The sequence below is a fragment of the Haematobia irritans genome, chromosome 1 (genome assembly GCF_050003625.1).
Source record: "Haematobia irritans isolate KBUSLIRL chromosome 1, ASM5000362v1, whole genome shotgun sequence".
Taxonomy (NCBI): domain Eukaryota; kingdom Metazoa; phylum Arthropoda; class Insecta; order Diptera; family Muscidae; genus Haematobia; species Haematobia irritans.
In genome coordinates, this window is record NC_134397.1 from 86,627,175 (window position 1) to 86,652,215 (window position 25,041).

The window sequence follows — 25,041 nt, forward strand, 5'->3', positions numbered from 1 at the left end:
ATGTACTGCAAAGATCGCAAAACTCCCACGGTTAGGCTCATTTCCTTAGGGGAATTGAAATTCCCTTTAGTGAGTGTGCAAAATACCTTGGCGTTATTTTGGACAGGAAGCTGAACTTTAAGCTTAATATTGAAGAAAGGGCGGGGAAAGCAACGGTAGCTTTATACTCGCGCAAAAAGGCAATAGGGAAAAAGTGGGGACTAAAACCAAAAATTGTGCATTGGCTATACACGGCAGTGGTTAGACCTATCATGCTATATGGTGTTGTAGTCTGGTGGCCGGCACTTCACCAGCCAACAATTTTAGACAAAGTTCAGCGTATGGCGTACTTGTGTATCTCAGGTGCATTCAGCAAGACAGGAACAAATTCCCTTAATGTCATACTGCATCTATTGCCTTTAGACATTTTGGCCAAACAGTCAGCTGCAACAACGGCTGTGCGGTTGCGCGAGCTATCGCTGTGGTCGGAAAAAAGTTACTGTCACAGTTCGGTCCTCAAAATAATGCCAGATGTGCCTAACGTAGTGGATTACACTTTGGCGAGACCACTTTTCGACAATAAGTTTGAGACTCTAATTCCCAACAGTGAGGCGTGGTGTACACGGACCCCGGGGAATAAAAGATATATAGATTTCTACACTGATGGCTCCAAATTGGATGGCCAAGTGGGTTTCGGAGTATATTCTAAAGATCTGGAACTTCGAATAGCGAAAAGATTACCTGATCACTGTAGTGTTTTTCAGGCTGAAATATTAGCAATAAGAGAAGTGGTGAATTGGCTGAGAAGTAATGCTCCAAGCAATATTCGCATTAATATATACTCAGACAGTAAACCTGCAATAAAATCCTCTGTGTTCGTCAACTCGAAAACGGCCATCGACTGCCGCAAATCTCTCAATGAGATGGCTGAGCAGCACAATATTCACCTAATATGGGTGACTGGTCATAGGAACATACCGGGAAACATCGAAGCAGATGAGCTAGCAAGGCTAGGAACTACCTTACATATTCCAGGGGAACTAGAATGTGTTGGTATGCCTCTGGCTACCTGCAAACTCATACTGCGTGAGAAGGCTGTCATGATGGCAAATGTTCGATGGGAGAATTGCAAGGGTTGTAACGACACCAAGCAAATATGGCCCCATTTAAACTTAAACCGCACACTAGAAATGCTAGTGTTCTCGAGACGCCTGATATCACTCCTGATATCTGCTACAACGGGTCGCTGCCTGATAGGCGATTTTGCAAAAACTATTGGTGCGAAGTATAATGACTATTGTATGAGCTGTCATGATGCGGAGTAAAAGGAATCAATAAAACACCTCTTGTGTGAGTGTCCTGCATTTTGTGTAAGGCGTAAGCAAATTTTAGGGGCATATAGCTTCAGATTACTGGCGGACCTGGAAAACGTTAACTTAAGCAGTCTTCTAATGTTTTTGGAACAATCTGGTTGGTTCAACAAAAGAAAATAGTCGAGAAGGTTCAGCGGTTAAAACTAGAAGTGCCCATATGTAATAGGTACTTTTAGTTAATGTGGTATCACAATGGACTGAATAGTCTTAAGTGAGCTTGAATCTTAATCGGGCTGCCACTTAACCTAACCTAACCTATGATTTGTAGACATTGAGAGATTAACTCGTTTTAGGACAAGCCATTGATGGGATTAATATATATTTTACAAATATCAATTGAAACTTGTCCTAAATTGTTTTCATTGTTTAAAATGAATTAATTTAATGCAAATTCGTAGGAAAATAAAACACATTTCCACTGCTCTTCAGGCCATTTAAAGTATTTTTGTGAAAATTGAAGGCGCGGTAACCTATTATTCTTGGAAATAAGTGGTTTTTGACATTTTGTATAATTGCCTTCCGGCTTCTATGATATATGATCTTCTTTTGGCGTAGACATAGGTTTGCATCTATCTCAGTGTACAGTTTTGGTACATCTATTGTTTAGAACTCGAAACGCTGTTGATTTGTGGACATTGTACCCTTCAGAAATTAATTATTTATGATACCCCAACTTTAAAATGATCGATATTTTTCTTTTCAATATGTTATTTATACTTATTACCGGTAATTTTATCAAATTATTCCAAAAACAGAGTATAAACGCCTATGATCATTAGTTTATAACAAAATTGGGCAATGAACTCAACGATATTCCATGTCCGCTTTGTACATTTTATCTATCCCCGTTTAGGTCCTTATAACTATTTGCTGTAAAAATAGAAAACTAATGATCTTAAAAAAGAAAATATTACAGGTTGCTGGTATTTGTCTAATCATACGATTCTTTACCTTTCGGGAAATATCAATATATTATAACAGCCCATTCATTTCCCTAATAAGAATTTAGAAATACCACTCCATAAAGATTATTTATTATTATTAGAACCCATTTCAACCGAATTTACCGCACTTTACGACACTATCAATTTAACTCCTTGTGCAAAATTTAAAGCAGATCATTGAAAACTCTGGCTTCGAGGGCCATATCGGACGAAAAATATATGGGAGCTATATCTAAAACTGAACCGATTCCAAATTTGGCATGCATAGTATGAATGTTATTTTTACTCCCTGAGTAGAATTTCAGGCAAATTGTGAATACTACTTTGGCCTCTATGGTCATATGAGTGTAGATCAGGTGATAGATATATTTATATGAAGCTATATCTAAATCTGAACTGATTTCAACCAAATTTGTCACACTTTACTACACTGTCAGTTGTACTCCGTGTGCAAAATTAAAATCCAATCAGGATAAAACTCTGGCTTCTGGAGCAATATAAGTGGATATCGGACGAAAGATATATATGGGGAAAACTCTGGCTTGGGGGCCATATCGGACGAAAGATATATGGGAGCTATATCTAAAACTGAACCGATTCCAAATTTGGCATGCATAGTATGAATGTTATTTCTACTCCCTGTGTAAAATTTCATGCAGAATTGTCTGTAGGGTACGGTATTTTGGGTTTTGCATTATATGACCGGGATATGGATTTTTTCTTCTTTTTATGTGAGTGAATAGTTCTCTAGTTCTATTCAATCTCCGTAGAACTTCGTCATTTGACATATGGGCTATCCATGGGATTTTAAAAATTCTTCGATATATCCACGTTTCGAATGCTTCTAATCGCTTGACATCTACTGCTTTTAATGTCCATACATCCACTGAGTATAACAATATTGGCCATATGCAGGCTTTTGTGAACCTTGTCTTTGTTTTGATATTAATATCATGCTTCTCTTGCAATTTCTATCCGGCATTTAATTTCTTTGCAGTTTTCCCACTGATCATTTAATGAGAACCCGAGGAATTTGAAGCTGGACACTCTCTCCAGTCGAATATTGTGAATTGTTAAATTCAAAATTTCATTGATGTAATTTCGTTGGTATTTAATATTAACCCATATGTTTCACTACACACAAAAAACTAACTGCAAATAAATATTAACAACTTTATTTGTATGTAAAATCTGGTGATGCTCAACAAATTTGTCTATTGAATATGAGGCATTTGCTGTTGAAATGTGTTTGTAGATGCTTGACAGAGAAACCAATAGAAACTTTCTGAATTTTCAACAAATTGTTTTGTTGCGAAAATGGTTGACTGCTATCGATATCAAAACAAAACCAAAAATACAAGACTGATTACGCGCACATCGCTGAGAACATGTACGAAAGCTAAAAGAAGTATGCGAAGAATACCGTTAGAACAAAATTAGTATGAGCACACGTGCATGATAGCAAGCAAAGAGCTCACTCATCAGAGAATACAGAAAACCATTTATGAATGTCCATGTAAACTTAATATTTTTCAATTTTGTAGTTTTTTTTTTTTTAATGCGTTTATTGTATGAGATAATTAATAAAACCATATTAATATCGGGATTAGGGTTATTAGAATTCTAATTAACTCGAATATATAGCACTGGGCAAAAAGTTGTCAAAATGCTTGCTAGACCCTGGACTACTCAAATATCAAATCGTCATACATTTACAAAACTGAGTATAGGATTTTCGACCCAAAAATTTTACATGTTCCCCGTCCAAATATAACATTTTGGTCATATTCCTTCTCTGTGTGTACTTAACAAAACATCTCCGAAACTATTCCGGCAATTTTGGTGCAATTCATAGCATAATTCTGGCAATTTTAATTTCAATTTTTTTTGTTCAATACGCCAGGACATTGATAGACTTCAACAAACCACATACAAATTTTTTCGTTCAAATTCAAAAATATTTGTTGAGGATTAAACATAACGTTCAACAACGAATACAGTGTACAAACACATACAAAGACAGTGTACAGCAATGTCTTACTCCTTTGGATATATGGAAGAAATTTATATATACAAAGGAGTAAGGCAGGGATGTACACTGTCCCCACTATTGTTTAATTCTTATTCCGAAAGAATATTCAAAGAATCCATACATAACGCAAAAGAAGGAATCCTAATAAACAATGTATGTATATATAAACAATATCAGATACGCTGACGTCCTACCTCCGTTGATATTAACGTGTGCGGTTTGCTGCCAGTATAGACTTTTAATACATCTCATTTTTTCTGTCCTATTCCAATTGAAGTCAGAATATCCATGAGCTTGTCATGTTGTACGTTGTCGAATGCCTTCTCGTAGTCTATAAAGCACATAAACACATCTTTGTGGACATTTCTACATGTTTTAACTAGAGGTGTGCGCGTGACACGAAATTGTTGTGACACGCGTGAATCACGTGAGTCGTGAATAAAATCAGAAGCACCTCTCGTGAATTTGCGTGAATAGGACTAAAATAAATATGTCGTACGTGAGCGTGCGTGAGTAATAAAATCGGTTCGTGGATGTGCGTGAATACGATGTCTGCAAAATCACGCTCACGATAAAAATCAAGATTTAATTCTAAAAAATAAAGATTTAATTCTTACTTATGTTAAATGAAATTGATTTAGCTGTCGAACCATATTTTATTTATAAATTTTGTTACCTTTGCTCATTCCCGGTTGGAAAATGTCGTGAGTCACGTGAATTATCGTGAATCGTGCGTGAGTCTGTAAAAGTAGCTCGTGCGTTAGTACTGCTTTTCATCTCGTGAATGTGGGTGGCTACGACACTTATCGTGAGCGTGCTTGAATAAATATTTGACTTCGTGAATGTGCGTGAGTGTGAGTGAAATTTCACTCACGCGCACACCTCTACACCAGGGATGGAAAATACAATTTTTAAGAAAGTACAAAAAAGGTATTTTTTTGAGCGAAAAAGTACTTTTCACCAAAATCGACAAAAATTCCATTGGAAGATTATTGACAAGAGCTCCCTTAGACTGAATTTTAAAGAAAATAAAATTTTGTTGAGTTGACCCCAATTTTAAATATTTTTTTGTTTTATATCCGCCTACAAAAACTACCGTAGCATTGTAATCACTGTCGCTAAAGTTGGTAGAATTCTACTGTTATGTTATGGTAGATTAGTAGATATTTTATTTCTATAGAAATAAAATTTTGAGAAATTTTTTATAGAAATAAAATTTTGACAAAATTTTCTATACAAATAAAATTTTTACAAAATTTTCTATAGAAATAAAATTTTGACAAAATTTTCTATAGAAATAAAATTTTGACAAAATTTTCTATAGAAATAAAATTTTGACAAAATTTTCTATAGAAATAAAATTTTGACAAAATTTTCTATAGATATAAAATTTTGACAACATTGTCTATAGAAATAAAATTTTGAAAAAAAAAATCTATAGATATAAAATTTTGGCAAAAATTCTATAGATATAAAATTTTGCCAAATTTTTCTGTTTAAATAAAATTTTGACAAAACCTTCTATAAAAAAAATTTTGACAAAATTTTCAACAAAAATAAAAATTTGAAGAAAAAAATTCTATAAAAATAAAATTTTGGTACAATTTTCTAAAGAAATAAAATTTTGACAAAATTTTCTATAGAAATAAAATGTTGACCAAATTTTCCACAGAAATAAATTTTTACAAAATTTTCGATAGATATACAATTTTGACAAAATTTTCTGTAGAAATAAAATTTTGATAAAACTTTCTGAAGAAATATATTTTTGGAAAATAATATTTGTTGGTAGTATTTGGTAGTGTTGGTAGATTATTTTTGTCTCAAATTTCGACCGTGACTGTAATGGTTTGCATTATTTTCTTCTTCTTAACATATATAGAAAGTGTTCGTGTGGAAGCGTAATATAGAATCACATGCTTTTTCTACTAAAACATTCTTCTAATTCAAGAAATATTGTTCTATGGCGTTTACAAAATCGAGATTTTCTTCCCGCATGAACTTTTCTGTTTTGTCAAATTTGTAAGAAACTATCAGCAGATAAGTTTGTTAAAGACTTTCTCAAAATATTAAAATATTTTGTCAAAACTATTGTACCATGAATCTGATATCGGCTCAATAATGTCTACACAAAAGGTACTAAATCATTCGCGGGGGTACTACGGTACTGACCAGGGTGAAAAAGTATTGAAAATAGTACTATAGTACTGCATTTTCCATCCCTGCTCTACACTCCATACAGTGGGTCCAATGCCTGCGTGAACAATTGATTTAAACATTTGTATGTAAGGAGGTGTGGTTGAAACTGTTGGCATGATTGACACTAGTATTTTGTCATTCCGGAACGAACTAGTTCCAATGAACGGTTCACTAAAGGGACGATTGTCACTAGTTCACCAAAAACCAGAATTTTTCTCCGATTTGCTTCAAATTTTGCACAAGTAGTATATTTGATAGTACCGCCAATTATGCCAAGTTTGATTTAAATCAGTTCAGATTTAGGTATAGCCCCCATATAACATAAACGTACATTTGCCCGAGTTAGCGATGTTTAGTGCAAGTTTTTGCTAAGTATTGGTCTAAATATAATATATCATTGCATAGGTATTTGAGAGAACTTTATTCTTATGTAAGTGAAATAAACAAATATTACGAAAATTTTCAATTTTTGGGGCGAGGAACATTTGTTCAAAAATTGTAATTTGTGGTCTTTACAACTTTTAATCTAAAGCAAATAAGTGCATAGGCGTAGGAAGGCCTCTGGGGCTTAGGCCCCCCAGAAGACGATTTTCCATTATTTTTATATAAAATTAAACAAGTAAATACAACCGCACAAAGTTCCGCTGAAGACTTTCATGCTAAATCGAATTACTTGGGTTGTGGTAGCACTTGCCGATATATAGTTTTATTTCTTAACATTCTTAACAAAATCGGTTCAGATTTTGCTTTAGCTCCCATATATATGTGTCGCCCGATTTTGCCAAATTTGGCCATAAAATTTATTATTTATCAACCGATATTACTCAAATTTAGCACAAAGTACCCATTTGTGGCATCAACCAAACCTACAAAATCTCATTCGAATCACTTAAGATATAGCTCCCATGTATATTTTGAAGTATTTGTCCCTAATAACCTTATTATTGACCATAGTGACCTAATTTCTTAACAGATCTTACTCAAACTCAGCACAAGGTAATCTCCTATAATGTCAACCATAGTTGAAAAATATAATCTAAATCGGTTCAGATTTAGATATAGCTTCCATATATATGTATCGCCCGATTTTCCCAAATTTAGCCACAATACTCTTATTTATTACCCAATGTTACTCAAATTTCAAATTTTGAAGTATTAGCCGATCGTAGTTAGACTTACATAAATATATTTTCCAAGTTTCACAAATTTGCATTCATTACCCACACTAATTGAGCGATTTCCTCTTTTTAATAACGGACTCAATATAAGTGGCATACTAACTCCATAGCTCCTAAAATCTGGAATTTCTGTTCAGATTGTGATAAAAGTCCCATAAAAATGTACCCCTTAATGTTCTTAAATATGGAATGCGGTTTAACCTATGCCATTGATACCCCACAAACAATGGTTACTAATTCAGTAGGGGGGTTTAGGGTATGATACGAGTATAATCGGCCCCACCCGCTTTCTACTTTACTTCTTGTTTTTTGTTTTTATAAAGTAAAACAAACACTTTGCAATGTGAATTAAGAAATAATTTATTTTTTAACTGATTTGTGTGAACTTATAATACAAACGTGGATCGCATTATTATTTGAAAATGAAATCAGGTCGGTTGATAAAATAAAATATAACATGGAGTGGCTATGTTCCATAAAATAAAATACAGCATTGTAAAATTATTTTTTTTTAATCCAAAGTTATTTGTAAAATTAATGGTCATACTTCTTCTTTTTCAATTCAATTATCATGTGTGTGTGCGTGTGTAAACTATCGAGCCATTAGTTGCGCATGTATATCAAAGACAATATACTTTAGAAGATAGGAAATTGACTTCTATTCTATTATCTTTGATGTATATGTAATCATTTTGTGACATGTTGTCAATAATAAATATCATTGTGATTGTTTCAGAGTTTTACAGGAAAATCTGTTTGAAGAAATATTGCTGAATTCAAATCAAAAACCAAACCAAAATTCGTATCAAAAATCCGCAAAGTGGGGACATATTTAAAAAAACGTTATTTTTTTAATATGTATATTTCTCAGCTTAGCAATCGGGGCTTTGCCAAATGAAATATGTCTAAAGCACAATTTTTTCTTTTTCAAAACGTTATTTTTTTAATATGTATATTTCTCAGCTTAGCAATCGGGGCTTTGCCAAATGAAATATGTCTAAAGCACAATTTTTTCTTTTTCAAAAATTTACCAAATTTGGTTGAGAAGAACTCATATACACTTTAGTGTTGTAAATTTTGATTACTTTTGACTACTCGTTACTACTCGTTACTTTTGAATTGAGTACTCGTTACTACTCGTTACTTTTATAGAAAAAAATTAAAAAAGACATTGTGGGCACTTTTTAATAATATCTTCCTCTTTTTTAAATTTAAAAACAGTATAGAAAAGCAAATTACATTATCCAGTTTTATTCTAGTGTTATAAAATGTGGTGTTGTCGATATATGGGTCTCGTTAGAAAAAGATTTTCACCAATCATTCAAAATTTTAGAGCCAATTTCGTATTCACTATTTGGTATTTTTTCGTCAGGGTATATCTAAATGGCATTGTGTATTACTGATGCTTGCAATTTGCAAACTTTTTAAATCCACCATTTCCACCAATGACAGTGGATGAAAATATTTAGCGATCATTTTTATCGTGAGACCCAATGTTGAAATTTTCCAAGGGTTTTTGAATAAGCTTGGGTACCTTCTCTGAAAACAATTGGATTGAACCAGCTGAAGTCAACAACATTATTATTCATACTATTCGCATGAGACGTGATCCATGTGATGCTTTAAATTATAGCTCCCACCTACACCCAATGCAAATTTTTTCAAATGCAAACGTTTTTAAGAAATCGGATAAATTTTTCACTTTGTTCAAAGGTGAAGCCATATATCCTTTTCGTGTTATTTTAACTGATAAAACGATTTTCGAAAACTTCAATTAATATTTTTCAAGAAGTCAAGAATTTTACTTCCAAACCGCCAACTTACTCACCGTCAGAAGAAAAAAACTGGCATTGAAGATATTGAGTACTCTTTTACTAGTAACGAGTACTCAAAAAATTAGTCAGTAACGAGTACTTGTAATCAAATACTAGTTACTTTCCCAACACTAATACACTTGACCAAAATGACCGATAAAAGCTTAAAACGTATCTTTCTTTGGGTTACTATAAGAAACAAGCAAAAAAGTTTTTGAGAAGTCCAAACAAGAAATGTTACCACAGAAACAATGTAGTTTCCTTTTTCGAAAAAAAAATTGGTAAAAATTCTGTATTTTTTAAATTCCTATAATTTTTTCTTCTTAAATACGTAAAATTTTATAGGGAATGTTAAGAAATTAAAACATGGATCAGATTCTAGATTTTGAACTAATTTTAAAGAGTCGCGTGAACTGAAAAAGAGTTAAAAATAATAAGTATTACGAGATTTTCATAAAATTTTTGAAATTTGAACTTGTTAGAAATGCGGTAAACTAAATTGAAGTTCAAAATTTGCAATAAATTACGAGCTACGTTTTTTTCAGTGTAATTGCGGATTTGACAGCTAAAACAAAATTTCATACCCCCGAGGTGCCATCCCGTGGACCCACTAGGGACCCACAAACTCCCAAACTTAGAGGAAAACACCTCAGCTTTCACACAAAGAAAATTATATTGATATCTGTATTCGTTCCATATTTAAGTGTCTTTCTTCCAATAACAGGTTGGCAGATAAGTCCCCGGTCTAACAAAGAAAAACACATTTTTTTGTCAAAATTCGTTTTTATTATTCAACATAGTTCCCCTCAAGAGCGATACAACGATTATAACGACCTTCCAATTTTTTGATACCATTTTGGTAGTATTCCTTCGGTTTTGCCTCAAAATAGGCCTCAGTTTCGGCGATCACCTCTTCATTGCCGCCAAATTTTTTCCCTGCGAGCATCCTTTTGAGGTCTGAGAACAAGAAAAAGTCGCTGGGGGCCAGATCTGGAGAATACGGTGGGTGGGGAAGCAATTCGAAGCCCAATTCATGAATTTTTGCCATAGTTCTCAATGACTTGTGGCACGGTGCGTTGTCTTGGTGAACAACACTTTTTTCTTTTTCATATAGGGCCGTTTTGCCGCGATTTCGACCTTCAAACGCTCCAATAACGCCATATAGTAGTCACTGTTAATGGTTTTTCCCTTCTCAATATAATCGATAAAAATTATTCCATGCGCATCCCAAAAAACAGAGGCCATTACTTTGCCAGCGGACTTTTGAGTCTTTCCACGCTTCGGAGACGGTCACCGGTCGCTGTCCACTGAGCCGACTGTCGATTGGACGCAGGTGTGTAGTGATGCATTGTCACATATCGACGGAAAAACTCGGGTGTATTACAAGTTAACAGCTGCAAACACCGCTCACAATCATCAACACGTTGTTGTTTTTGGTCAAATGTGAGCTCGCGCGGCCCCATTTTGCACAGAGCTTCCGCATATCCAAATATTGATGAATGATATGAACAACACGTTCTTTTGATATTTTTAAGGTCAACTTCATTTTACGGTCATTCAAAATCATTTTATATTTTTCCCCTTCAGAAAACAGTATTTTATCAAAACACTAAATTCCTTTTTTTCCATTTTTTCACAATAACAAAAGTTGCTTCACAAAAGACGCTCTATCTCACAAACTAATTGACTTACAGACGTCAAATTTTGACACGAATCATTTGAAGGTTGGTACTATATAAAAATAATATGCATGTAATACTAGCGACGCCATCTATGTGTCAGACCGGGGACTTATCAGCCATCCTGTTATAATACTATTAATTATTGGAACGTTTCCCAGCTTTTGTTCTTACAATACGATAATTGTTGATCCGTATTATTATAATTTATATAAATATTTAAAATTCTTGTAAAACAATGCGCACTTTTTTGCATTTTGCTCACAAAATTAACTTTTTAGGTTCTTTTCTAAAAAACAGTCAAAAGTGCGAGAGGGCGTCGGATTCGGAATTAAAATAGCATAGATAGCATATTTTTAGGTTGCTGGCAACATTTTAAAAATGCGCATTCTGTACAGACCAAATGAAGACAAAGCACTATTTTCAGAACTGAAAACACCATTTGTTTAAACGCATATTATTGAACACGTAATTTAAAAAAAAAATATGTATGTTGCAAATTATGTACTTTTAGTAGCTTATTGAAATTGATCCCATCTGTCCAATACATCTTCCTTCTTCATCGAATGTCGCAAGAGTAAGTCGGGACAGCTTATTTGAGAGGATTCCATTGCCATTGCTTTGTATAGGATTGGGTTCTGAAAAAAAAAATTATAATTGATTACTTGTGATGTTCACATACGATGTATGTAATATATATAAATATAAATACATAGAAATATATATATATATATATATATATATATATATATATATATATATTATATATATATATATATATATATATATATATATATATATATATATATATATATATATATATATATATATATATATATATATATATATATATATATATATATATATATATATATATATATATATATATATATATATATATATATATATATATATATATATATATATATATATATATATATATATATATATATATATATATATATATATATATATATATATATATATATATATATATATATATATATATATATATAAGATGACGCGTGTCATGTGGCCCTTGGGTGCAAATTGGACATAGTTAGGTACGCTGCTATCAATCACTGATAGGTAGGACTTCAGGAGGCTTCACTTGCCTCATTTTAATTGAGCTGAAATTACCCTAGTCTGCCGTGGGAGGTCGTTTTCCTCCGGTGCTTTGGGCGGTGGTCGGACTCCGAGAACAGAATTAACCTTGTAGCTTCTCACAGCTTCAGATACAGTATCCTCATGAATCCTTTTCCAACATGCCTGGTACGCTGTTGGATCTAGAGGCTCTTTTTTGCAGCGCTGGATCTCGCACTCTAGATGATGTACGAGTATATCAACCCTTACGTTCCCGGGTAGTGGTTGTGTATCCATGAGATGGTGGTTTGGATGATTACTGCGATAACAACACAGGAGATATTGCTTTGACAACATATAGTTGTGTCTTTGTACAGGGATGATATTTGTCTCTACATAAAGGTGATCCAGGCTTGTGCTGCGGAGACATCCGGTCGCAGTTCTAAGGGCAGCGTTCTGGCAGGTCTATTGATATCTTTATGTTGATATCATTATCCGTTCAAATTTTAATTGAATTTTTAAAAATATTCGATTAACAATTAAACCAATCACAAAAATTTATTTATTTCGATGATTTATATTATCATTTCTGTGATTGAAGATATTGGAATTAAAAATTAATTGGATCAATTAATTTCTTGATTGATATTTTTGTGGGTGTTTACACAGTAAATACACAGTGCCTACACAATTTAGACAAATTTTAGCGAAAACAAATTTTTTCATGGAGAAAATTAATATTTTTTTTGAAGGATTTGAAAAGGAACCGTGGGTAGTCCCAATGTATAAAAAATCATCAAATTTGCGCCATCTCGACTTGTGGGGTTTTGTCATAATTCTACAGAATTTTTAATGCTGTTTTATACCAACGAGATATATTGCACACAAATAAGGAACGCACAAAAATGCTGTTTATATTTTATTCAGGTTATGTTCGACATGTTTTCTGCTTTGAATTCTATTCTGTAAGTTCAAATTAAAGAATTTGTTACTTGCAGAATATTAAAAATGTACACTCTGTTCAGACAAAATGTAAACGTACCAAGTTTTCAAGAACAGCAAACACCATAAGACTTAGATTTTATTACAAACTTACCATCATGTAGTTGTTCAAGTCTGCAACTTCGCTTCCTTTTCTTAGTATGTTCAGCAAAATGTGATATTAGAGCATCAATCATAGACGCTTGTTTAGAAAATATTTGCATTAGTTTAGATATCTGAATGCCGTTCTCCATGACTTCGAACTAAAATTAGAAAAGGATATTAAAGCATTAAAAGAAATATGATTAAAATTGATATTATAACTAGTATAAAGTAATTGTTTGTCAATGTCCTCAGTTTGGCTTAAACTGCATTTATGATAGGGTTGCAAATTATTGGATTTGTTGCTCCATCATATATGCAATTAAGTTTTAAATAAATAAAAACTTTTTCCAAGTAGTGGTAGTTATCACTTGGATTTCTAGGTTAGGTTAGGCTGCCACTTTTCATTGCGATAACCATTAACTAAAAAGATTTATTACATATAGGCACTTCTAGTTTTTACCGTTGAACCAAACCCTAAGATTCGCTTACGCCGTAAACAACCAACATTTATTGTAACATTGCTTATCAGCCAATTTGCCACCAATATGTCTTACGGCAATAGGAAAAAAGATGCTGAACAAGTTTTACATCTCTCATTCACAACTTTTTCGGATTTACGTGGTCAATAATATTCATCCAAGTTTTCGTTGCATCAATTACTAGCTAGAGTTTTGACAATATGAATTAGTATGGAAATTAGCTCAAATAAGTCAAAACCGTGAAATTAAAAAAATCTCTTTAAACAGCAGTATACTTATGCAATACTTATGTTAAGTGTGATTTTTCTTAGCTGTCAGTGTCTGAAGAAATTTGTTAAAGGTTACGTTTACTGCACCATCGATTAGGACATAGAAATTTTGGCTTAGAGACTCCTATTGAAATAAGTCTATTCTCTAGTTTACTTTTTAATCCGTTAATTCTTTTATGTATATTCCTGAAAATTAAACCTCCTTCGAACATATCATCATCTTGGATATCATCGAATTCGCTGCCCTGCTGACGCGACTGAAGTATTTTGAGTTTGCGACTTTTATTACTTTTTCTACATTTACTATGCGAATGTGACGTTTACAACTTTGCGACAGTCGCAAACCTAAAAAAGTTTGATTCGGATCATCTCTGATAGTCATCATAGACCAAGAATATGTGTAGACGTCTTTTGACAATCCACTATGATTTTGTTTATTTGCAGTGCGTAGTCATCGCAATCAATTACGCAGTCAAGTGACTCAATTTCTTTTTGAAAAACGGGAATTACCGTACAAATCAGTCAATTTGCATTAAAAAAAGGTGTGGATATACAGCATTTTATATGCTTTTACAATATTTGGTGTTTCCTCAAAAGAACAAAGGAAAGAAAAGAAATTAAAGCCAAATTAAAAAGTAGCTCATTTGCAGACGAAAAAGTGCTATCTACGGTGTGCAGACAAACCACAGCGCTGTGAATTGACATAAGACGTATATACATTTTCTTGGTCTATGGTGCATCTATCAATGCCATATCACTCATCATTAGGGCTGTTTTCTTTTAGCACTGGATACCCTAACAAGTCAGGGACTAAAAGATAACAGATTACTCGTTTACCCAGGACACATCCAAAAAATATGAAACACTGTCATCAGCTGTTTAAAAACAATCACATAAAACACGTGAAATCTTATATTTGCAATTTATGAAATGTCAAATAGTAATAAATATTTACTGCTGCGATTATTTATGACACTGTACCACCTTGAATCAGATCCCAGCAAAAAAAAGCGTCGCCAAAAAAGTAATGAAAATGTTCTTTTTGGATCCGGAAGTGGTGCAAAATTGACGCAGAAGCGATGAATTTAACATGGGATTGTCATAGGACGGAACTCCTCCATTTCAACAGCCGGTGCACTGAATTTGCATCACTTCTTTAGGTGTGATCCGAATTCAATGTTTTGGATGTAAATTAAGTTCTGTGATATTTTGGCAAATAAATAATTTTTATAATTTTTAATGGATTTTAACTCTTGTCTTAAACGTTTGACCTCAAATATTTTCAAAAATTCAGGTTGGATTAAGCATTTTTTTCGACAAAATTGAAATAATTTGTACCATTTTATGACTTCCTATTCTGTTTGCAACCTATTTGAAACAAAAAAAGTTCAAATTACCTATTAAAAGTATGAAAAAACATGTTATAAAAAATTGAATGAAAAGAAGTTCTTGTATAGTTAAAATAAAGAACATCATTGGGAGTACTTCTTCTGGAAGTGCTTTTAAAGTTGTGCCTTTGGAAGAACTTCCAAATTTTTTTGCTGGGATGCTCTTCGATAAATTAGTGACAATAAATTGATATTGTGAATCTAAAAAGTGTCACTTTATCAAAATTCAATCTGGCAACGCCGACGCGACTTGCACTGATGAGATGTTCTGGATAGAACACTAGTGCAATGATGTTCTGGATAGCCCATACAAATGTTGCATCCAGTGCTAAGAGAAAACAGTCCTATTGTTGAATGAGAGAATTTGATCAGATGGTTATGTACTAATTGTTGAAGTAAATTGAGTTTTTACTAAATGTTATTGTATCGATTGCTTTGAAAGAATTTGGCTTGTTGATACATCTCTTTCGTTGCAGTTATTACAATAACTGCCGACATTAAACAAATGTACAATCATATATTTGTTAATGAAGACCGTAAACAATTTCAGTTGATTTTATATAGAAGAAAGCGTTCTGAACAAATTCAGACGTTTCGCTTAAAAACTCTTATGAAAAATCGTCGGTTCCTTTTTTCAATTAGATGCCTCACGTATTTAAGTCAATTGAACAAGTAGACATTGCCGATTGGCGCACATCAGAGAACGGCTGCGATCTACCGCAACCGACCAGTGTATTTACTAAACACCAATATTTGCAATCTTAAAACACCTATTGGTAAAAAGAATTTCAACCACCAATATCTAAGTATGAGTGTTTATCTCTCGAAAACACCGTAGTAAAGCAATCAGTCAAATTGTTTACCACATGTCTCAGCAGTGTTATTGGATGCTCTCTTAATTCTCTTAAAGTGATGTCAACTGCTGGTAGTTATTGATTTTGTTTCAGCGAGTTTTGTATTTCATAATGAACACAAGTTTACCATCACATAGGAATGTTTCAAAATATTTGGAAATAATGTAACTTCTAAACTATTGGTCGTACCGATTTAAAAAGTTTTGAACATTTCTAGAGGGGGATATTAGCACACCATCATAATTGTTAAAATAAAAACCAGAATAATTACAAAAATATATATATTTTTTATTTTAGTATTTTTAATTAGTGATCAATTACATTTAATTTAATGAATTTAATAATAAAAAACCGAATTGACCTGGCATATCTAACACTTTGGAATCCACTGTAACTTCAATGTCTTTGCTGAATCGTATTCAGTATATAATAAAATTTCTGAAGCATCGGCACATTTAAAGTTAGGATGGTTTGAAAATATGCTTGCCAGATGGTCGGGATTCGCCAGAATTGTCCCGGAATTACGTCTCCAAGAAGTGTCCCGAATCTTTCACAAAATTTGCCAAAAATACCTGAATTTTAATTACTCAAGGCATCTGTTTTAATTTTTCCCGTTTCTTAGAAAAGAAAACGACTTGAAATTAAATCGCTTTCAAAAATATTTTGGTTTTGTATTTCGAATCCTCAGCTGTCATTTGACCAGTAAATGTAAAAAAAATATGCGCAAATTTTTGCAAATTATAATAATCAGTTCATGTTTAGTGTCCATTTCTATTCAAGTCGGTATACCCTGCCAACATATAAAAGTTCGATTTTATTCCCATCACTACCAAATGTGATGTGAAATATAGCCAAAATCCATGTCAATCGAAAGGCACTACAAAAGAAAAAGCGATTGCCACCTCGGAGCTAAAGTTTGTTTGCCTCCACCGAAAGTAATATTCCAGTAAATATGAATTTCGGTTTCCGACTTTCAAGAAACAACTTTTCCAAAAATTTCGACGTTTGATCAAAAATCATCGCAGCCATCTGGGGAGAATGCTTCAGAGGCTCAAACATATTTAGGAATTTCAAAGTCTGCAGACAATAACGACTACGACATGGCGTTTATGCAAATTCGCCAAAAGAAATACCAAGTGATAAAATATGGACAACTATTTTCGAAAAATGTGATTCGTATTGCAATCATACCCACAAATTGTCAGTGGCAGTGAGTGAGGCACCAATTACCATGCGATCTTTTACATTAATACATATGCGAGAATAAAAACACCGCTCGTATGTATCTATGTTCGTTTGCAGTGTTGACCAATCGACATCGTAACAATATGCGGTAGTATACATATATTAAGTGTGATTGCATTGAATATGGGCGTCATTCAATGTCGACAACATTTATGTTTATAAACAGATTTGCCGATTTATTCATAGTAGTTCTGGTCCTTTAGTAAGAGAGCTAGACATGAGGAATTTGCGATTCAATAACAATTTTTACAAATGTTGAAATTTTGAATGCACCTACGAGTAAATTAAAATTTATTTTTGGAAAATTATATAAAATTAAATTAAAATGGAAACTATTAGCTTTTTCCTAAAAATATGTTTCATTTATACATAACTATGATTTGTATACATTGAGAGATTAACTCGTTTTAGGTCAAGCCAGTGATGGGATTAATATATATATTTTACAAATATCAATTGAAACTTGTCCTAAATTGTTTTCATTTTTGAAAATGAATTAATTTAATGCAGCTATTTTAGCAACATATTTACATCGTTTATATTGGATTTTCAATAGGATTTGTAAACTTAGGACGCTTGCGCTGGACGTAATGGTAAAATAAAGAATTTCATCGCTATAGCTAGCCAAATATACGAAATGAATTTCATACATTTTTATTTTGGCAAATTAACAATAAGCTTTATTTAAAACTAACTGAAATGTAATTATTTTCAATGTTATGTTTCTTTTTAAATTCATTAAATTAAATGTAATTGATTATTAATTAAAAATTCTAAAATAAAAAATATATATTTTTTAAATTATTCTGGTTTTTATTTTAACATTTATCATGGTGTGCTAATATCCTCCTCTAGAAATGTCCAAAACTTTTTAAATTGATACGACCAATAGTTTAGAAGTTATATTATTTCCAAATATTTTGAAATACTCCTATGTGATGGTAAACTTGTGTTTACCATCACATAATCAATAACTACCAGCTGTTGACATCACTTTAAGAGAATTAAGAGAGCATCCAATAACACTGCTGAGACATGTGGTAACCAATTTGACTGATTGCTTTACTACGGTGTTTTCGAGAGACAAACACTCATACTAACAAACACCGACAGTCGTCGGTTGCGTTAGATATTGGTGGTTGGAATTCTTTTTACCAATTGGTGTTGTAAGATTGCAAATATTGGTGTTTAGTAGGTTGTCCACTACAATGTCTGCTATTATAGGTGATAAGGGGTTCCCCAGTGGCATTCCGAAAATTTGATTATAGATTTTGTTGTCATACATGAAGTAGTTGTTTTCTAGTAGGCAGAAATTTAGAATCCTTAGGAAAGTAGATCTCGAAATTTTTGTTTTTTCGCTTTATTTTCTCCCATTGTTTCATTATAATTTGTACAGCTGTATGTACTGGAATATTTGTGAAAAGAGAGATTACATCCAAAGATATTATTATTTCGTTGCTCCCTATCTTCACTTCCTTTAAATTGTGTTTTAGTTGCATAGAATTTTTAATGTTGTATTTTGTTGAAAGAATATGTTTTAAAATGCTTCCAATATATTTTGACAAATTATAACACGGAACACTTATGGACGACTTATGGGAGCCACCGTGGTGCAATGGTTAGCATGCCCGCCTTGCATACACAAGGTCGTGGGTTCGATTCCTGCTTCGACCGAACACCAAAAAGTTTTTCAGCGGTGGATTATCCCACCTCAGTAATGCTGGTGACATTTCTGAGGGTTTCAAAGCTTCTCTAAGTGGTTTCACTGCAATGTGGAACTCCGTTCGGACTCGGCTATAAAAAGGAGGTTCCTTGTCATTGAGCTTAACAACGAAACGGGTAGCACTCAGTGATAAGAGAGAAGTTCACCAATGTGGTATCACAATGGACTGAATAGTCTAAGTGAGCCTGATACATCGGGCTGCCACCTAACCTATGGACGATACTATAGGACGAAGAGGTATGTTTTCTTTATGTACCTTTGGGAGGCCATAGATCCGTGAAGCTGTAGCGCTGAGCAATGTAAATTTATTTTTTGCCAATTATCTATAATGTTAGTTTTATGTAGTTCTGCAACTATCGTGTTATTTGTTCTAAGTAATTTTGCGGTGGGATCAGTTCTCACAACTCGGTATGTATTTCTATCCTCTAACTGGGCTTCTATTTTCTTATTATATTCGGCACATCGCAACTGTTTTATTTCCCTTGTCTGCTTGTATTATTACAATGTCTTTATTGTTCTTCAGAAATCTTTTGGTTTTGTCGTAAATTGTTAAAATAAATGCTTCCTTTTGTGTCTTTTTCTTGTGCCTTTTGTACATGTTGATTTTGTTTGCGAGTTTGGCTCTGCATATTTCTTTGTCTTCTTCTTCAGATCGTTGTATACATTCTTCAACGTCTGCTATCGTGTGTAAAGGAGAAAAATTCTTATAGCTTAATCATATGGGAAAATTTAGAAACTAATAAACGGACCAAAATAATAATCAAAAAATCTTATTTTACGTTGACTTTATATATAAAATACCACAAGATTTGCAATTCCATGAAAATCAGATAAAAACTAATGCCCTTGGAGTAAAATAGGGAGATCGGTCTATATGTGTGCTATACCAACACATGGGCTGATTCACCTCTTTTCCGTTACACCTATTTGTGATCTTAAAATACTTCTAGATTTTAAATTTTAGGCAAATCTGATAGAAAGTACGTTTTCTAGAAGCCCAAACAATACAATCGGAGGATAGGTTATCGGAACCGATAACCATCTTTTTCTTCACACCTATTTGTGGTCCTAAAATACCTCTGTATTTGAAGTTTAAGGCAAATCGGATAGAAAATACGATTTCTGAAAGCCCAAGAAGTAAAATCGGGATATCGGTCTGTATGAGGGATATATAAATACATGGACCGATAGGCACCATTTTCGGCACTCCTAAAGTACATCTAGATTTCCAATTTCAGGGAAATCGAAGAAAAACTATGGTTTCTAGAAGCCCAAGAAGTAAAATTGGGAGATCGGTCTATATGGGGGCTATACTAAATCATGGACCGATATACACCGTTTTCCGCACACCTACTTTTGTTCCTAAAATACCATTAGAGTTCAATTTTCAGCAAAATCGGATAGAACGTACAGTTTCTAGAAGCCCAAGAAGTAAAATCGGGAGATCGCTCTATACAGGGGGCTATACCAAACAGAGAATGAAGCCGACCTATTTTTGTCGGCGGCGGCTAACACTAAATTTTTGCCTCCGGCAGCGGCGGCTTGACGGCTAAGCCGATAAAAAATTATCTGTTCGGCGGCGCAAAATTATCTATTATAAAATCAATTTGAAGTTTTCCGAATTGTAATAAGATTACAACCAATCTTACAATCAAATGTACAATTTGAATGAAATTTTTGAGCTAAATTTTTGTAAAACTATTATAGCAACTTGATACTAATTGATTGAAAGTGAAGAGTGCAAAATTTTGGCAAAAACTATAACAAATATTATTAAAATTTTCTGATATAAATCAATATTTTAGATTAATTAGCGGCTAAATTTGAGTCGAGATGAGTCGACATATTCGGCGGCGGCGTCGACTACTAAAAACGGGTCGGCGACGGCTAAAATCGGCGGCTTCATTCTCTGATACCAAAACGTCATCAATCAATTCAATTTTATCATTAAATAGTTCTGACATAATTATAAAGCTGTATAAAGTATTTTTGGCCGCTAACTCCATTCAGCACCGACCACTGTACTACGGTTGCTGTTTAGTGTGCTATGTTAGAAGTTTAGTGAGGAAGGGGTATTTTCTCGACTTTTGACGGCGAAATCCAAGGTTGCTCCCTTACAAACTAAAACTTTACCTTGGCTTGAATTGTGTACCACCCATGTGGAATCGAACTAAAGATGCTTAGTTTTCAAATTGAAAAAGTAGTTTTTTGGACAGGTTCGGGAATAACTTTAAATTGGGTTAAAACGCACCTATCTACCCTCACCACATTTGTGACGAATAGGGTTGCAGAAATCCAGGAATGGTCAGATCGTGTGGATTGGAGACACGTACTAAATCAAAAATTCTTCTTGTGATTGGCAATCAGTCCAAAAACAACATATTGGAAATGGTTTAACATTATGCTAATGTTACCCAAGATCATTGAAATAATGTGCTACGTACTTCCATTCATAGATTCTTCGAAGAAGTATAAAATAGCAGAGAACTGAATGTCTTCTTGCAAGGTTAGGATAGGTATAGTGGCAGCCCGATTTTTCAGGCTCACTTCGACTATTCAGTCCATTGTGGTACCACAGTTAACTTCTCGCTTATCACTGAGTGCTGCCCGATTCAATGTCAAGCTCAATGACAAGGGACTACCATCTCACCACATTCCAGTGAAACCACTTAGAGAAGCCTTGAAATACTCAGAAATGCTACCGGCATTACTGAGAGGGGATAATCCACCGCTGAAAAACTTTTTGATGTTTGGTCGAAACGGGGGTTGAACCCACGACCCTGTGGATGCAAGGCGGGCTTGCTAACCATTGCACGACGGTGGCTCTTAAGGTGGCCTGGTACCAAGGAAATTAAATGGGTTTCTGGAGAAATCCAAAAACTAAAAAAATCCCTTCTTCTTCCTTTGAATATTCAAATATTAACACCATTTATACACGATTTTACTGAAGGAACAAAATTTCATTAATGAGGGTAGGTGGATGATTACTGAATGATCCATTGGCTTGTAATACGAAATTTCCGATTTTATTGCCTAAAAAGGCGTAACGTGATCTACATATAAAGAATAGTCATGCAGGAACGAGAGCATTAGTTGAACTGTCGCGTGAAAGTATTTGGGTGAGAAATTCCAGAGATGAGTGCAAACAGGTTGTCCAAGACTGCGTTCATTGCTTCCGTTATAAGCCGAAGCTCATGACCCAGGTAATGGGAAAATCTGCCCACAGATAGATTGAGATCATTACGCCCATTTTTGATAGTAGGGGTTGACTTATGTGGTCCAGTTAATGTGTCCTTGCGGGTTTTTTTTTTTGTTTCGCCTCAAAGACAATCCATAGAGAATTAGTTTCTTATCTACAACTGATGCATTTATATTATATTTCAATAGGTACAGTGCCAGAAGAGGAGTGTCCAACAGAGAGTATTGCGATGATTCCAGCGAATTTCGTGGGAGCCAGCCGAGCGATTCAAGAGAGGTATAAAGCGTTCGTCAAAGGCAAAGAAGCGGTGGAATTTTAGGGAACGTCGTGCAAAGTCGAATTCATATTTATTGCCCCAGAGCGCCACTTTTTGGAGGGCGCCGTCAAACAAGTGAAATTCCTGCTTTTTCGAGCAGTAGGCAATGCCCCAGAAGTCAAATGGAACAAGGAAGAGGCCAATATATAAGTAGGACAAGTGGTGGTGGTCCACGAGGACAATATTGCACCTCAGGAATAGTTGACAGGCGTAGTAGTCAATGTGCTCTACTACCAAATCTTTGAAGATCTTTGGTCCTTCAACGGGCCAGAATGGTGGAGCGTTTTTGTAGATACAAATATAATTTTAATTATAAAATAACTTGTTGATTTTTTGTGAATTTGTATTTGTTAAATGTTTAATTATAATTTGAAATACATATGAGCTCTGTTAACTAACATAGTATATTGTAACGTGTTTGTGCATTTCATTAGCAAATAGATAAACATTGTAATACAACACTGAAGGAATTCTCTTCGTGAAAAGAACGAAATATTTCCTTAATAGTACGAAACATTTTCTTGATAGTTGTATGTAAAACGTTCGTGCTTTTAATAAAAAAGTTTCGTAGTTTTTATAAAATATGTTCGTACTTTTTGGTAGCAAAATGAATGCGCACACTGACAGAAAAAGTTTCGTTATATTGACGAAATGTGTCATTAAAAGTGAGCCAATGAAACAAATTCGTTAATACAATGAAATTTGTTGTTATTACGATGAAGTTTCTGTTAATCAACGTAACGGTTCGTACTATTAACGAATATTTTGATTGTATTTATGAAAATGTTACGTTATATCCAACATAATTTTTTTGGCTCAATTTTAACGAATATTCTTTGTGTAATATGAGAAGTAGCATAGACATACATTAAAAAATTAAACAAGGAAGGCACTTCCAACTTCAATAAAACTTCTTCGTAATTTCAATGCAAATGTCTCGTACATAGAAATTTTAACTGTGAATGCTTCGTAAAATATTCGCACTTTCGTAAAAACTTCGACACAAAAATCATGAAATGTAAAAGAAAGTTTCGTCAAAAGTACGATTTTTTACGAAGTTGAAATGTTTAAAAATCAATGAAAATTTCATTGTTTTAATGAAGAATAGTTCGTAAAACTAACGAAGAGGATTCTTTTGGTATGGGGCTATATATAATTATGGACCAATTAACAGTTAAAACACAACGAAGCCAGTAAAAAAATGATTAATTCTTAATTAAGAATTTAATTGAAACAATTTATAACCAAACTAAAAAACCAAAGGCCATTTTCATCTAGCTGCGTTAAGCTTTAACTGTCAGTCATCAGAAAGTAAATTACATATATTTTCTCCCCGGTTAACTTTAACTCCAATATGTCAGCAGTTAATTTCTTATCTGGCATATGGAATATGTAGATAAGATGAGAGGTATGCCCATACTATGGTTTAAAAGCTCGTTAGCTATCATTGTACTAACAGAGCTTCATGAAAAGGGGATACATCAGTTAAGAAAAGGGGATACATCAGTTAAGTTTCTAATTAACAAATTAATTGAATTTTGTATTAAACATCAATTATATTTTTAAATGAATCAATTAAAATTAATTTTCTAATGAAATCAATTAATTTTTTAATTAAGCATTCTTTTTATGCCAAATTAAAACTGTGATTGATACTATAATTTTTTTTTTTGTTCATCGGAAGGAACAATCTGGTTGGTTCAACAGAAGGAAATAATCGAGTAGGTTCCGCGGTTAAAACTAGAAGTGCCCATATGTAATAGGTACTCTAGTTGCCACTATAACTCAACCTATGATTGGAGACATTTCAATTGGATCAATTAATTTTGTGATTGAATCAGAAAAAAAATTCTATGAAATAATCTCAATCTACAAATACAGTTTTCAAAAGTTCTGGAAATTTACATGAGGAAACATACCTGAAGAAATATACATGTTAGGCATTGTGGGTCGTCTGCTGCACTTGGTTTTGCGTAGTCCCAAGATAGATCTTCGTAGCGTAGACCAATTAATAAAGTCTGGAAAAAAATGTATTAGAACGTGGACCTCTAATAGAAATCTTTATACCGATTCCACAGGATCAATTACAAACACTCCTCTTTCATTTATACCAATCAGTACTTCATTGTCTTTATGACTGATTAAACTGACAATTCCTCTTACTGGCTGCTCTATTTGACCATGAAAATACGCTGATCTAT

The 25,041-nt window shown here is 33.5% G+C and overlaps 1 protein-coding gene across 3 annotated transcripts in view; it reads right to left on the reverse strand.

Annotated features, from left to right (window-relative positions):
- Positions 1–11,618: 11,618 nt before the first annotated feature.
- The window catches only part of Bili (FERM domain-containing protein 8 Bili), an 82,739-nt gene continuing 69,316 nt past the window's right edge, over positions 11,619–25,041 (reverse strand). For all 3 annotated transcript variants that reach the window (XM_075291061.1, XM_075291060.1, XM_075291062.1), the window contains exons 7-10: positions 24,908–25,037; positions 24,760–24,858; positions 13,378–13,525; positions 11,619–11,836 (exon numbers count right to left, since the gene is read on the reverse strand). In XM_075291061.1, the coding sequence (XP_075147176.1) occupies positions 11,709–11,836; positions 13,378–13,525; positions 24,760–24,858; positions 24,908–25,037 (505 nt within the window). In that variant the 3' untranslated portion in view covers positions 11,619–11,708. The remainder of the gene's footprint in view (positions 11,837–13,377; positions 13,526–24,759; positions 24,859–24,907; positions 25,038–25,041) is intronic.